Source organism: Perna viridis, chromosome 13 (genome assembly GCF_037379345.1).
Source record: "Perna viridis isolate PV_CMFRI_1.1 ecotype Kerala chromosome 13, ASM3737934v1, whole genome shotgun sequence".
NCBI lineage: Eukaryota > Metazoa > Mollusca > Bivalvia > Mytilida > Mytilidae > Perna > Perna viridis.
In genome coordinates, this window is record NC_142457.1 from 16,837,689 (window position 1) to 16,853,183 (window position 15,495).

Here is a 15,495-nt window from a genome sequence, read left to right on the forward strand (position 1 = left end):
AATACAATAGGACATATTAATATGATGTTACAACAGAACATATCAATACAGAGTAAATGTCTAAAAATGGAGATTTATGTATATCTCACTCCGTAACCTAGACATATTTACATTGAAATCGATGTCATTTCAAATCGCTATATGAATAAAAAGCTCCGCAAACTGAGTATACCACGCCCGATTCTTTGATGGACTTGTACTTTTAACTTTATTGTCCATATTACAGTTGATCACATGTTTTTAACATGTTTTATAAATATATCTGTAAAAATCAAAATGGTATAATTTTGAATCTTATTTCCTCCTTGTAAAATATTACTTATTAAATTTCGAAGGGTGCAGCTTTATACGACGACAGAAGACGAAACCTGAATGAACAGATTGTGCAAGTAAGTAAGGAAGCAAATCTTAAGATTTGCACGGGTCCCGAATTTGGATTGTCATCAAATGTTAAGCACAAAATAGATTTTGATCAAACTTGAAGTGGTCGAAGTACATAAAAATGTCATTTTTTTGTATATAGACAGGCACACAGACAGATGGCTAGACTAAGTGATACCCATACACAAGGTTTGCTTGTGGTTAACAAGCGCTTAGCTGCCGTTAGGCAAAAGAGTTTTACCTGCACTTAATTTTGCCATTTTTTTTTTAGATAAAATACATCCAAGAGAGGCATAAATGATGCTCTAAAACGCTATCTCCGCGGAGCTTGGGGGGACTTCGCCCCCCTGGACTCCCTACCAGGGCCCCCCAGACCCCCTGCTGTAATTTTGCCTACATTTCAATTTGGCCTCAGCTGCGCGCCTGGTTAATATGAAAAAGAGCGAATAATTGCAGATGTTGTAAATTCTGTCCATGCAAACATAACCCTGAGTAAGATGAGCACGATCTTGAACTTTGACCCTAGTAACATTTGAAAACAAGTACAATGTTAAAAAAGATAGCCGACACAGTAAAATTTGTTCTTTTTACTCATAATTTTCTACATTTCATTCAGAAAATAACATATGGCACACAATTTCAATTTTCGATGAAGTTTATTCTCAAACCACTATAGTCGGCGTCACATAAATAACATACTGTTAAAATTTGAATAAAAATATTTTCTACGACTTTATTGACACCTACCGTCGTTTAAATTGTCTTAAATGACTTGCTCATTCGTTTAGCCAAACGGCTTCTCCCTAAACATTGAATCGTTAAATTCCGGTCAGATTTTAATTCTAGGTGCCAATATTTACATTGTAAAAAGTCGGCCATGTTTACAGTGATCGGGTTGCTAGGAGATGTTGTTTACGTTTAAATGGTTTGTCCAAAAACCGAAGAACCCAGAATGCACTTCGGCGTTATTTCGGATATCTCGGATTTATTTTATGCGAACAACGTACAATACCGAGAAGTTGATCAAGCAGACGATTGTCACCGGAGTTCGACGGGAACTTACGAACTTCGTTTGTAAACAAATCGTCCCGTAAAAACCAACATGGCGGATATTAGTATGGGGTTTTCCCGTAAGGATTTGTTACGCATGATTTAAGCTGATAAGCGACTTGTTTTTGAGAAGCTGTTTGGCTAAACGAATGAGCAAGTCATTTAAGACAATTTAAACGACGATTGGTGTCAATAAAGTCGTAGAAAATATTTTTATTCAAATTTTAACAGTATGTTATTTATGTGACGCCGAGTATAAGTTATCAGTATTTGGCCAAACGGGACACAGTGGTGCGATCAGGTGATTTGCGTTTCCACGTCTTTAAGGTAAAATAATAAAAAGAGAAACTATATCGACTGCGTCGGAAAAAAAATTTCCTAACATGGTACATATAACGGACCTCAACGACACAGGCGACGACAACGACTGGGTGATACCGTTAGACGTCTATATAATTAAATATATAATTATATGTATATTACTTTTGCGGTCGTATGATAAATTGTTATGTATTTACATGAGAATACTAAAAATGATATTTAAAAGGGCAGAATATACCAAACACCCTAAAACCGTCCTCAACAATAAATTTATATCAGAAATTTCATTTTTAATATCGACAAATGTTCATCTCACATTTACCAGACAAATTCTTTTGGAAACTCTTTTTTTTAAATACAAGTTAAATCTTGTCAAAATGTGCTTATATAGTCATATTTTAACGTTAAATAGCGAAATGTCGTTAAGCCAAGTCGTGAATTGATGACGAAAGAAACAGTCAATTATATATCTCTTTACCGGAAATTTGTCAACTTTAAAATCTAGCGACCAATACAAAAGTGCCCCTTTTTGTTTAGTATTTAACAAAGGACAAAGCTGCAATTATTATGAATTGTCAAGATATAATTTTTATTTCCAGTGAAGCAAGATGCTTTATCTGCGAAAACAAAAACGAACAACTCTTTGGTAATGTCCAATGACAATATCCTTAATGTTTCCATATAACTTCGCTTAATACTTTGCACTGTGCATTTGTCACACTTTACACATGCGGAGGTGGCAGAATATATCATGTATAGAACAAATACATTAAAATTGCCCTTGTTTATGATTTAAAGCTCAAGACTCTGAATAGAAAATTTGCAATGTGAAAGGGAAAATCCTTTCACGAAGACAAACTTTGTACAAAAAGAGTAATTTTACCTTTATCTCATTAGCTAATCCCCCCTAAAAAAACATTCACCAATTTTCCCAAAGTTTAAAGTACTCCTACTAATCAATACGGTTTGAAGCATTTTAAGATACTGGACACATAGACAGTTGTACCCATGCACTAGTTCAATGGGTCCGTAGTACCCTGTACGCCCACCATCACCTCGCTCCATTCCAGAGATGTCCTTTCAAATCCTAATTATTACAGTGTAATTACATGTTAATTGAACAACACTGCCGTACAAGTCGTACAACCTTGAGTCGACGCTATATGCATCGTTTGTTAATAAAGCTTTAAATAGTTCGAGGACTAAGTAATCAAGTACCCCCTATTTATATCGAACAAGTGCAATTCATACAAATTGCATCTTAGACGTTGCGCGATGTTCCTACATGAAAGCGTACCTGAAACAGAACGTCAGCATTATCAGTAACTCGAACTATTAGGGAAAACGTCGTTTTCAGCCAGTGGGACATTCTTGTAAGACTCCGAAAGTGACGATGCTTTAATTTTATATCACAGAAATGGATAAAATGTGTATTTTATTAATTTGAGAAAAATAACGTTCTAAATTTTATGAAATTAAAACCGCAAAAGATCATTACTAAACAAGTCATAGCTGCTAACTTCTGAAAGAGCGACAATCCTGCAAGCCTAAGTTGAGTAGCTCATATTTCAAAACATTATGTCTTGAGGGTAATTTTGCTGAACAATTATAATTTTAATCAAAATAACATATATTTAGCGATAAAATAATCACTCGTTTCTCATTTTAAATCTTCGGTCTTTGATTTTTCCGTTTTTTTATTTTTCATACGGGACAAATTTCCTCCTCCATTATGGGACGAATTAGTTTTCAGCGACATCACAAGAACATCATAGAAGATTATCAAAATGACTACCAGAACCTCCTTGTTTGATAAGACAATGATGTCTGTCACAATCATCTGTAATTTACTTGAAAACAGTGGTTCAGTATATCTTATTAATGAAACATGTTATCTGGGACAAGCGGAAAAGTCGAGTTACAATGTTTAACCGTCATGTGAGTACGTCGCTCAAGATGTTTGTGCTTAAGTAGCACTCCACATAAGAATCGTGCTAAACGTGATTCATGGTTGAAAAGCCTACATATTTTCATTTTTGATATTTTGTTTAAAATGCCATAGTAAACAGAAAGTAACATGTGGTTTTTCATACCCTTGTTCACAGGAGATAAAAAGTATATAGAATGTACTGTAGAATTCAAAATTAAGGAAGATAACTCTGTAATTGAGACCGAAATACAATAGAAACTATTGGATTTTCCATGAGGATTATCTTCTAAGAGCAGAAAGATTGGAATGAATAATTATACATTTCATCATATAGACCTATAAAGCAACTTAATAACAAAAATAAAAATATGCAGCCTTTTTTCAAGTGTATCACATTTTACAGAACTTGCATAATTCTTAAAAAGACTACTACTTAATATTTTTTGTTTTGTTTTGTTTTTTTCTTAAATGTCCTTATATAACGTAATCAGTACAGAAGAAAGTTGTTTTTTCCAACGAAGATTGTGATTATCGGGCATGATTCTAACCACAAACGCTGATTATTGAATGGAGTACGAACAATGCGCGCAACGTTTTCTTCGGCGCGCCCGGTCAAATGATCAAGTGTTAGTCTAAACCCCGCCACCTCCCATGTCCTAACTTCTGGATTATGACCCCCTTTTTTATATAAATGACTGAATCCAGCCTAGTAATACCTATATTCAGACTAAGCTACAATGTATGGTGCACCAATGCCAATGTACAAATGCACAAACAAGACAAAAAAATAGTATATCTGTTTCCTGCTGCCACTTTGGCTCAAGTACTGTAAAAATCTAGATTGTTTTCCAATTAACTTAATGTAAAATGTTTTTGAAAAATAAACGATGCTTTTTCAGTCTACATATGCTTTACTTTCATATAACAACAATCTTTCTGCATTCAGATCTACACTTTTTAGAAAATCATATATACATCTCCCACTGAAATCAACCAAATGAAACCAAATCAAGAACGATAACTCTTGCAAAATGCAAATTTCATGTACATTCTATATATTTTTTATCCCAAAAGCGCATCAACCAAATGAAAAACTAAGACTGGTTATATGATCAGTAACTGTTTCTGAACAAGAAATAATACAATGTTACTGAAATCGGTGGGTTTTTGAGATGCATGAATCATCTTCTGTGTGCTTTTTAGAAAGACTGCTACTCACGTAAATGTTGGATATGTCCTACTACAGAAAAAGTACGGGAAAATTTCTCGCCAGAATTTTTATATTATAACCAGTCAAGACATATTTCAAGGTAAGAAGCAGATCCAAGGACATAAACATTGCAAGAGTTGTATTTAGGACATAACAAAAGTTTTTAAACAGTTTCATTGAGAATCTTGAGATATATTGAATCACCCGTCTGTCTTTTTAAACAGAACAATAGAGTCGATTAAAATACAAGAAATAAACTCATTGCGGCAGAAGTTGGGAATAACACCATGACCCAATTCCACATATCGTCATTCCATCCCACATCCCTCCATTACATACACTAATACAGACAGCGGGGATCCAGAGGGATGTAGGGGTTTGTTACCCCCTTTTTTATTGGAAAATTTGTCATTTTCTAGTTTCCTGTGTAAAATTGACAAAAATGGCAAATACTGTCCTAGCACCCCTTTTTTTCTGGAACCTCGACTGGCAACCCCTACCCCTTTACAAAGTGTCTAGATCCGATAAACACTCTTCTACGGATATTGTGTATATGCTTGGACATATAAAATCAACCCAATATTCCGGTTCCATATATCACAAGTCTACTACCCTAACACATACTCAAAGGAACAGTTGTAAGCAAAAGTAAATCGTTCTTACTATCAAGCTACATTTACTTCATATTTGACAAGTTCCAAGCATTAATAGCATAATTCCTATTCCCATTAATAGTTATCACCATCCCCAACCTACCCCCAAATCAGTAACACACGAACATAAAACAAAGCACACACACACAAACACAAACACTTATAGGTCTTACCTAAACGCTGGTTTATTTTTGACAAGCCTGAAAAATGGCACGGAAAAAGTTAGGATCCATTGCTGTAAGTTTCTGCAATCAAAATAGGGGCCAGCCCAATGTCCTTCCGTAACGTTTATGGTAACATTACTCCCACTTTGTGAATTATAAGAACTCCACAAATTTGAATAATTTCTTTTTTGTAGAGTAGCAAAAAATTCCAAATCAGAAAATTTTGTTTGCACCGTAGTCAAGTTAGCAGTTTTGTCCTTAGTTGTTTTAAAAACGTATGGGAAGAAGCCAGTGGTAAATGCTATTCCAGCAGCAGAAAGGGTTTCATCATTTTCTACGCCTAATTTTAAAAGAGTTTCTATAAATGGCATTTGGGATGTATTAAACTGTTTTATATCCACATCTTTGCGTTGTAAAAATAATCTTGTGAGAATATTGGCAATGTGCACGGCCGTATTGGCCGCATTCCCAAATACTGTTAGGAAGTGTGCTTTAGATAGCTTTAGGTCAAAATCTTTAAGAGTGATGCCAGTCTTTTGCCTATCACAGTTAAGTCTACGGAATTCGCTCTTGCACCTCACATTTTCGATAAAATCTAGTGCTAACGACGCCTTCCGTGATTGTAGCCTAATATCGTGTATCGTCTGCTGGGTACTTCCGGGAAGCACCCGTGTCGTGGAGGGGGTATTTATTTGTTGCCGAGTGCCTTGGAAGCTATAGTACCTCATCTGAGAAGCCTGCGAGATAGCCATGCTCCCGTCTGTTCGTCGCGGTAGTAAACACAGAACCACTTCAATTGCTGCCATGCCGACACACAAATAATGGCACAATGAGAAAACATTCATTTTGACACAAAGATTCTGTGTAATAAGTTGAAAGGCTTCTTCAAAATGTCGAGAATTCAACATAGGTAATCAACATATTTCCTAATAATTTACATTACCCAGGCATTCTCCTTAGCGGCTAATCTCTTACTATAAGGCCTTCTACATACGATATTTATCAACGAGTTGTTGAGAATATTCATATTCCTCATATCTTAATTCCATTTTAACCAAATCGTTAATAGCATTGCTATCACAGAATATTGAAAATAAGCTTCATCAAGTTCGTACCAAGATGGCGGTTCCTCTCGTCTGTTCATCTAGAATCTGAGATCGCTGAGTGTCGTCTGCTTCTCGTGCGCCAATCGGCCATTACGGATAAAAGCATAGCCGTTACAGATCAACGATATAATTATTGATAACCACACATCAATTCGAGATCATTATCAGAACCATATACAAATTGTTCCATTTTGAAATCAACATTTCAACAACTGACCTTAGAACGTTTGAGTCCGCCATTGCTATTTTCAAAAGATGCGAGAAATAGTGTGCAGTACTCATAAATTATAATAATGACAACGATGCCTTACAATGAGAAATCTATTTTATAAATATTTACAATTGCTAAGGAAATGTTGAATATTTGAGAGTTTTTTTTTTACCGTGTATAATTCATATGCATAAAGTTGTTGATAATGCTTTATATTGGAAATCGAAATGACCAGAAGACTATTATTATTATTATGATTATTTTTATTATACAAAAATCAATCATTAGGAAATATTACAAATTCACAAAACTATGTCACTCGTGCAACAGCTTTGCCTACTTGCATGACGAGAATTTGAAACAGAATAAAAGAGGAATGCAACCTTCTGAATAGTAGCTGTTTATTTATTTCAGAGATTTTTTTCCCCCTAACACCATTTCAAATCAAATATTTTTCTAACTTTGCTCAATTACACTTAAACAATGACATTTTAACAAAATTGCTGTATGCTTGGAAAACATTTAAAAAATGAAAAATAATTCGTTACAATGGGAAAACGATGTTTCTGCAAAATTTGTGATATTTAAGTATGGAATTGAGTGCTAAAATCGGTTGAAGTTTACATCATATTCACCCCAAAAATAGCACAATCATAAAGTTTAAAGGATAGATAAATAAAAACGCATAGCTAAGGAAAAACGTACGGTAAAGAATCGATCGAGATTCAATGCGTTAATAGCGGGTTCCTCTCGGTGCCCTAATACACAGAGATCAATACCACTACCAAGCATGTGTGAATATTGATCGATTGGTCACGTGACCATTGCATTCTATTCTACTGTGGATCGATCATAAGATCCCAATCAGTTTAAGCATAGCGTTTCTTTCATGTGCCGTCTGTAGAACTATACGTCATGTAACAGCAAATATACCACTTGCAATTAATGAACTGAGATTATTGGTAATGATGGTAATGGGTAAATACTAGCAGCTTACGAGTCTAATCAATTCATTGGTCTATTACATCATACATGTATTAGATTCAATACAAGTATAATGCAATATAATACGAGTAAACACAACCTGCGAGATTTGTTGAAACTAGGCACCTGCTACTTATATATGTACCCAATCATTCTCAAGTCGTTTCTATACATTCACAACCTGCGTATACCAAAAACCTGTCGTAACTGAGCTAGCACATTTTCAGCCCAAACAATTCAGTTTTTATACTCTTGCGCAGATAACGTTGAAGCAATACTTCTAAACATAAAAATAAGGAGTAAAAGGTTTGAATTAATATGATTCAAATATCTAATAGGGGTAGATCCAAGAAATAAATAAAGGGGGTACAGTCCGATAAGACATTTGTCAAAAGGGGGTCCCAGACTGTCCATTACTCACTTTCACCCGCTTTTGCACAAAATTAATACAGTAAAAAGATGGTCAATCCCCGGAACCTCCCCTGGATATGCCGTTGTCTAACCATGGAAGACAAAAGGGTAGGTAAGAGATCGGTTTAATTTATATAAACGAATAAGCGAATCAACGACACGAAAACGAGAATTATGCACTAAAGTTAATTCAGATTACGATGTTTTTTTTTACCTTCCAATACCCAATATCTGAAGCAGTCAGAATTGAATTCTTTTTTGTTTCTATTTTATATCATTTAAGTGTGTGTTTGTGTGTTCTACTACAATTGTTTTGGTTTTTTTTTTAAACAGAATCACTTTTTTTGCATTTTGAACTCCAATTTCGGAAAAAAAAGAAATATTACGCTAAAAAAAACGTCATTTTTCAATTAAGTACAATCGTTCAATTTGTTTTAATGAATAAAATTTGTAAATATGGATGATGTCCATTATTGAGCGTAAAAGGAAGAGGAAAATTGAATGTAATGCCATCGCAAAAATGAATATATATCATAAGCACCTACATTAAATACCGGGAGCGCTATTAGTGACGCTGTAACGAATATGGGGCGCACACTCAGGAAAAGAGGGGAGTTACAGGATATTCTGTGCTAATTTTTGCCAAAATTTTACACAGTATATTCCAACAAAAAGAAGAGGGTTGTAATTCCTGGAAACCTCACCTGCTGATATACACAAAATATACCTATACGGGGAAAAAATCGCGCGATATCAAGAATAGTGGCAAGTTCAAAAGGGCGGTCAGGAATTTAATGCTCCCTTCTACTAAAAATTAGAAAATATGAATATTTTTGCAAAGTATCCGAACTTTTTTTAATTCCTTCTAATGACCCCGCCCTTATCTTCGCTCAACAGTAAGTATAATTTCATCAAATTTTATGGATACACACCCTACAGAACTGTACAAGGTATACTAAATGTCATTGTGGTTTCATGTAATATAGTTATTGTGATATGGCGTTACTATGTGTAGATGTGTTAGTGTTACATACAAGTGCCCCGGGCTACTAGTTTGTTCGCGTCACGCAAGCAATAGTTTCTTACGCCATGAAATCAAATATTTCCTCTTTCATCAAAGCGTGTTCTCGCATTACTCCTCCAACAGCATTGGGCTGCGTTGTCTCTGAATTTTAAGTGGCAATAGTTTGTTAAACGGCAAAATACACGATCAAGGTCTCCAAAGAGTGAATACTGCGCACTATCATATATCATTTCTATACTGTAGACCAGCGGTACCGTGCATGATGGCAGTAGTGGGTAGATAGAATTCTGAAATTGTACATAAGTGGTAAAGGCATTACAAGTTGCAGAAAACATTCACCTATAACAAACGATATGTACTGTAGTATAACGATGTCCTTATAGTCTACATACGCCATATTTTTACATTACCATAGTCTTTTCTGTGTACTGGATATATTGGACAAAACCATGTTTATACATGCATAATTTTTAAATAAACTTAAGAACGATAACTCCTGAAAGTGTCAATTGTATAGACATTATGATAGACTGCGTGGGTATTTAAAGTATAAAGACTGCTATGTAAACTTTTTATTGTCAAATTAGTGTTTGTCCCTATTCTTAACAGGATGAGAAAAGAAAAAAAAAACCCTTGTATTGCATGGCTCAAACGTCTATAGACGTCTATAGAACAGCATACTTCGCCAAATGTTACTGACAACAATAGAGAGGTACATGTACCAACAATGAAGATTTATAACGTATCATAACAAAAAATGTCCCAAAATACATGTACACAAGGACGAACGATACATACAATGTACGGTAGTACTAGTAAAAAACAATGAATGATAGTAATAGTATGCAAGTAGAATCATATAAAGATGTATAACAGTAAATGTTTCGTTTGGTCACAAAATATAAACGCCCAAGGGATTCAGCTGTGATGTTAATACACTGAACTGGGTTTCAAATTAAAACACATTTTGATAACCGTTTGAAAGAAATCAAAGAACATGCTCACATCACCGTGATGTGACGGTGTTTCATTGAATCACGCCGCGGTAGCATTGAGTTAGGTCGGCTTCCAGCTTTCGTACACGAGTCATTAATGTCAAATATATCAAACCTCTCAAACGGCCTCATTCTCATTCTGTTTGAATGAGATGTCGTTGGGCGCCGAAGTCTTTCGTTTATTTCACTTAACTGTTTCTTCGGAACGATGTTCGGAACTTGGTTCAACTCACATGGTCCACAAATGTCTTTCATTTGACGTGTAGCCTCTTTGTGACAGGTGAAGTCGGTTACCTGGCATTGAATCGGTCTAGAAAGCCTTCCCACAATTCTTTTCACTTCCGACGCCTTCATTTCCCGGAATGCTGGTGCTTTAGGTATTATAATATCGTACTCGGGAATATAAGCACTGGATCGCGCAGTAAATTTATCTAACGGTTTCAGTTGCTCTTCGTGGTAGCCATTCGTATGGTCGAGATACTGCACAAAACATGTTCTCCTAACTGGACGATGAATACTTCTTTCGCTGTAAACATGGCGGATGTTCCTATCTAAAATAGTCCTATATGTTGTGCAGAAAGCCATTGTAATTGAAGTATAATTATAAAATTGTCTCCTTGTTAACTGATTCGGAAAAGACAGCACTTTTTGTCAATTTATTTTAGCATACTTTTCCATTGTATACATTATCGCCCGTAAAATTAAAGCAGTGCGGTAAACTTATTTAAACATGTCTAAAATAAGTCCCTTAGAGCTGTCCAGCGTATATGGTAGCCCAAATATTATACCAATAAAGAAAACAGACTGGTCCAGACTACTATCTTGCAGAAATTTTCACTTATCATAAACAAACAAGTGTATAAAAGCTATGAAAAGACTCTTTTAATAATATCTCCCCTCTGATAAAGAAACCTACAAACTCCATTTCTACAATCGAGTTTGCCGTTAGTTTTATGCGATAAGGGGCAACTCATTTCAATGTATACATTCAAGCATCTTATCACATTTCAAGCATTATTGGACGGTCCAAGGTAACTTTTGACAGCAGTTAGTTTATTTGGACAAGAAAAATAATCTATGAAGCATTTCGGTTAAATTTCTATATATAATTCAGATAATATACGTAATCTGCACGTGTACCGTAATAACGCTTGTAACTTTTTTAACTTTTATCTATATATTTACATGTTGAATATTCATAAGTTTGGCATCAACAAGCCGATACAACATACTTAAAATATTGGAGTTATTCCTCTTTGTACCACTTTCACATCATGTAAAATATACGTTTGGTCGTAGCCCCTTGTACCACAGGTACAGCTAGATCAGTACCAGTAATTTTCGTTGGTATGACTTGCATCACCAATCAATTTTAGGCTGCTTCACCTCTGCTACGGCTAATTCATGCATTACAGCTAGGACGAGAAGGTATGAGTACTCTAGTCCCAACACTCGAAGCCTGGACGCAGGCCGCAGGAGATTTTACCCACTATAAAATGGACTTAAGGGAGCAACAACAATATGCTTTATATACGTTTTGTATGTCAGAACATGCAAGTTCGAGATATAATGCCACTACTGCCTGAAAAAAAAAACGAGGATGTTGATCACAACGGATTAGAAAAAAACAAAGGCTGAGAGGAGGGGGAACCAATTTTTTTCAGAAAATTTAACATAAAAAGAATCCACTGGTTCTATCCGAACGCATATTATCATTTACACAAAAGTATTACTTTAGCATACATATTCCAAAACAAAAATCACGTTCACGATGCTGCGGTATCCGGAATTCACCCTTTACTAGTTGGCGCAAAATAAATACAATATGCACTTGTCTTGTTCACAAAAAAAGGAAGTGGGACTAGCATGACTTACAACCCCCAGCCATTACAATTCAACAAAACCTCTTGGACAGGTATAGCATCTATTAAGTATTGCTCACAAAAATGAAATGGCCAGTCACAATTTTATTTTAAAAAATATATGGCTGGCGCGACATCTTTGTACCTGGAGATTAACTTTGTATAAACCAAACAAGTCTCTTCAGTCCCAAATGGGGTTTGGTTTAGACAGGTTTCTCTCTCTTTCACTCTCACTCTCTCCCTATATATATGCGTGTGTGTGTGTGTGTGTGTGTGTGTAAGAATAAATAAAATAGGATAATTAATTGGAAATAGGTCAGGGATAAACCAAAATATCATCACGAGTGCCGAAGAACGCCTAGATTTAACGAGTGCATGTGCGGAACTTGTTCCGTGCACGAGTTAAATCCTCAAGCGTTCTTGGCACGAGTGATCATACTTTGGTTATTCACGATAACCAAAAGTTTATCCTATTTTTTTATATAGATTTTCTTCTTATCGGTATTTTCATAATGAATTTTAAATTCTTTGATTTGCGGATTGATATCAAAGTTCTGACGTTATGATGGGAGTAAGTGCTAGAGTGAGATTACCAAATTTATTTCACAGTGCGAATTTTACAAATTCATTACACTGCTATCTATATAATAACAAGTAAAAGCTATCATATTTCACAGGATATTCTCTTTTACAGTAAAATCTAACTATATAAACCACATCCTGAATAACCAGATATCTTCTGAAGAATCTGGTCATCAATTTCAATGGGTTCCTCAACTGCATCTGCCCTGTGCGGGCCCGGGTGTCAAAAGAATAAGCTCGCAGTAGCGCCAAGCTTGTCATATAAGGCAACCAAAAAGTGTTCAGAAGCCTGGTCGAAATGCCCCAGACATACTAAAGCCCCGTGTAGGTCCGGGAGTCAAAACAATAGGCCTGCAGCAGCGCTAAGCTTGTGGTCAAGGGCGACCAAATAGTGCTCAGAAACCTAGCCGGGGGCTAGGCGCTCTGCCCATAGAGCAACTGGGTTGTGTGCCCAAGATGGTGGAATGTGGTACCCCTGGCATGTTACATGCTGTGGTTGTCAGACTATAATACGGAAAATCTGACCGCAACCCATAGTGGTGCAACGTTTTGGGAAAGGTGCCATGTTTCTCGCACGTTAAAGAACCCGGCTGGGGTATTTGATTGAAGTAGGAACCTTTGCTCTCCGCCACAGGAGGCTAAATTGCCCGATCCAACCCCCTCCCTGTTTCCAATGGCGACACGAAATTCGTCGACCCTATTGTCCTGGTGTCCTTTCCCATTTTTCGTTTTATAATAACTTCATGTTTACTAGACCAGATAGAGCTACTTGGACATTAAACACCAACAATCAATCAATCCTCAATTCTTATAATACCTTACAAATCCTTCAGCCTAAACCCACAGCAGAGTAGATTTTTATTAGTGATCATGTGATTTTTCATGAAATGGCCTCGAAGACTGACAAAGATATGAATTTTATTCAAATTAACGAATCGGAGGGAAACATTTTTCTTCCGAGAAAAATGGGGTGGTCGGAACCACCTATGCCCCAACTGCCGGGGTCTAAAACAGGTGCACTTTTCACAGATTTCACTACACTAATAAACAGCTGCGCCACAAGCGCATGACACGCTCGTCGTCTTGGGGGGAAATAAAATAAAGTTTTTGAAACGACACAGGGTTGTAAAAGATGTCATGTACATCAGATTCAATCCTTATTCTTGCTCAATAGTAACTTAATATAAGAGACCGACATCATCTTATATAATACCAAATTGCTGCAATCATTCTGGTAAAGGGAGCAAAGATTTTTGCATTGAAAATTTGGCAGTTCAATACATAAATTGAAAATTTCTTAGTTCCACAGAACAAAAAGTGGATAAAAGAGACGAACAAAAATTGTTAAAACGTGTTATAACACCAACAATCACTTCTGTGCGTCCATGGTATAATGTTTCTCCAAAATAAATTTCCCATTTTGGTTCTTTCTAAGGGCTAATTCCATCAATAAACGTATGGGAGGGTTGGAATGCATTTTGCTGTCATGGTACAATGTTTCTCCAAAATAAATTCCCCATGTTGGTTCTTTCTAAAGGTTAATTCCATCATTAACGCGTGGGAGGGTTGGAAGGTATTCTTTTTTTGTGACACAACCACCCATACATATTTTTAAAGAATTAATGCACCTCACACAGCTCGAAATGGGAAAAAAAAACAGCTCTTGTCAACAAATTACTCAGATAAAAATTCAAAAACTCAAAAATAAAATAATCATCATTAAAAAGTATAGATTTTCAGATCAATATCACTAAAAAGTGTTAAGTTTTATGCAATTATGATAAACAGTTTTTGAGATATGGCACCACATGTAAAAAAAAACACCCCTATTTTAGTTACTAAGTCCTGTAACTTGAACAGTTTTAATCTAATTTTCATCAAAAAATATACAGACCATTTGACCATCATAAAACACAACCATATTAAATTTCAAGGAATTCGGATAAGTTGTTCTCCAGTTACTGTGCTTCCTGTTTATGATGGAAAGGACAGACACCAGGACATTTGTATACCATAATATGCTCTGTCAAAATTTTGACACACATGCAAAACATGAAAATTAAATGTAAATTTCTTGTTAGTAGGAAAATAACAGGTGCATTTTTCTATGAGGCCGTCCAAAATTAGTGTATTGGTTCTCATACCATCTGTCCAATAAGTCTAGGCAATTTTATTTTTTTATTATTGCCTGGTCAATGTGTGTGCTATTTACACTGTACATGAGATGAAATAAAGAATGGGGAAAAATATTTTGTTGTTTTTTTTTCTATCTTGTGTTGACAATTGGACAAGATTTCAGGGGTGGATCTTGGGATTTGGATATGGGAGGGTTCAAGGTTTTATTTGCAGTGGTAGGTATATCCCAAATACTGGAAGTTGATAAAGAAATTAAAAAATTAAAACTGATAAAAATATCCCCTTTTCTTTCTAAAGCAAGATACCAAATTTGAAATAAATCTGTCAAATGGCTGCCTAGGAAATTGAAGTTAAACGGCATGATGGGTGGACAAGGTGATACCACCCACTGGTTGAACTTTTGGTATAATATAAAATATCTACAACATTTTGGAATCTTGCATATTGAAGGCTCAGTCTCTACTTAGTGTTAGAA

At 35.6% G+C, this 15,495-nt stretch overlaps 1 protein-coding gene across 1 annotated transcript in view; it reads right to left on the reverse strand.

Moving 5' to 3' along the window:
- LOC148599758 (metabotropic glycine receptor-like) overlaps positions 1–7,077 on the reverse strand; it is a 38,602-nt gene extending 31,525 nt beyond the window's left edge. The window contains exon 1 of the mRNA XM_088557409.1: positions 5,719–7,077. Coding sequence (XP_088413535.1) covers positions 5,719–6,617 — 899 coding nt within the window. The 5' untranslated portion in view covers positions 6,618–7,077. The remainder of the gene's footprint in view (positions 1–5,718) is intronic.
- Between the last annotated feature and the right edge of the window lie 8,418 nt (positions 7,078–15,495).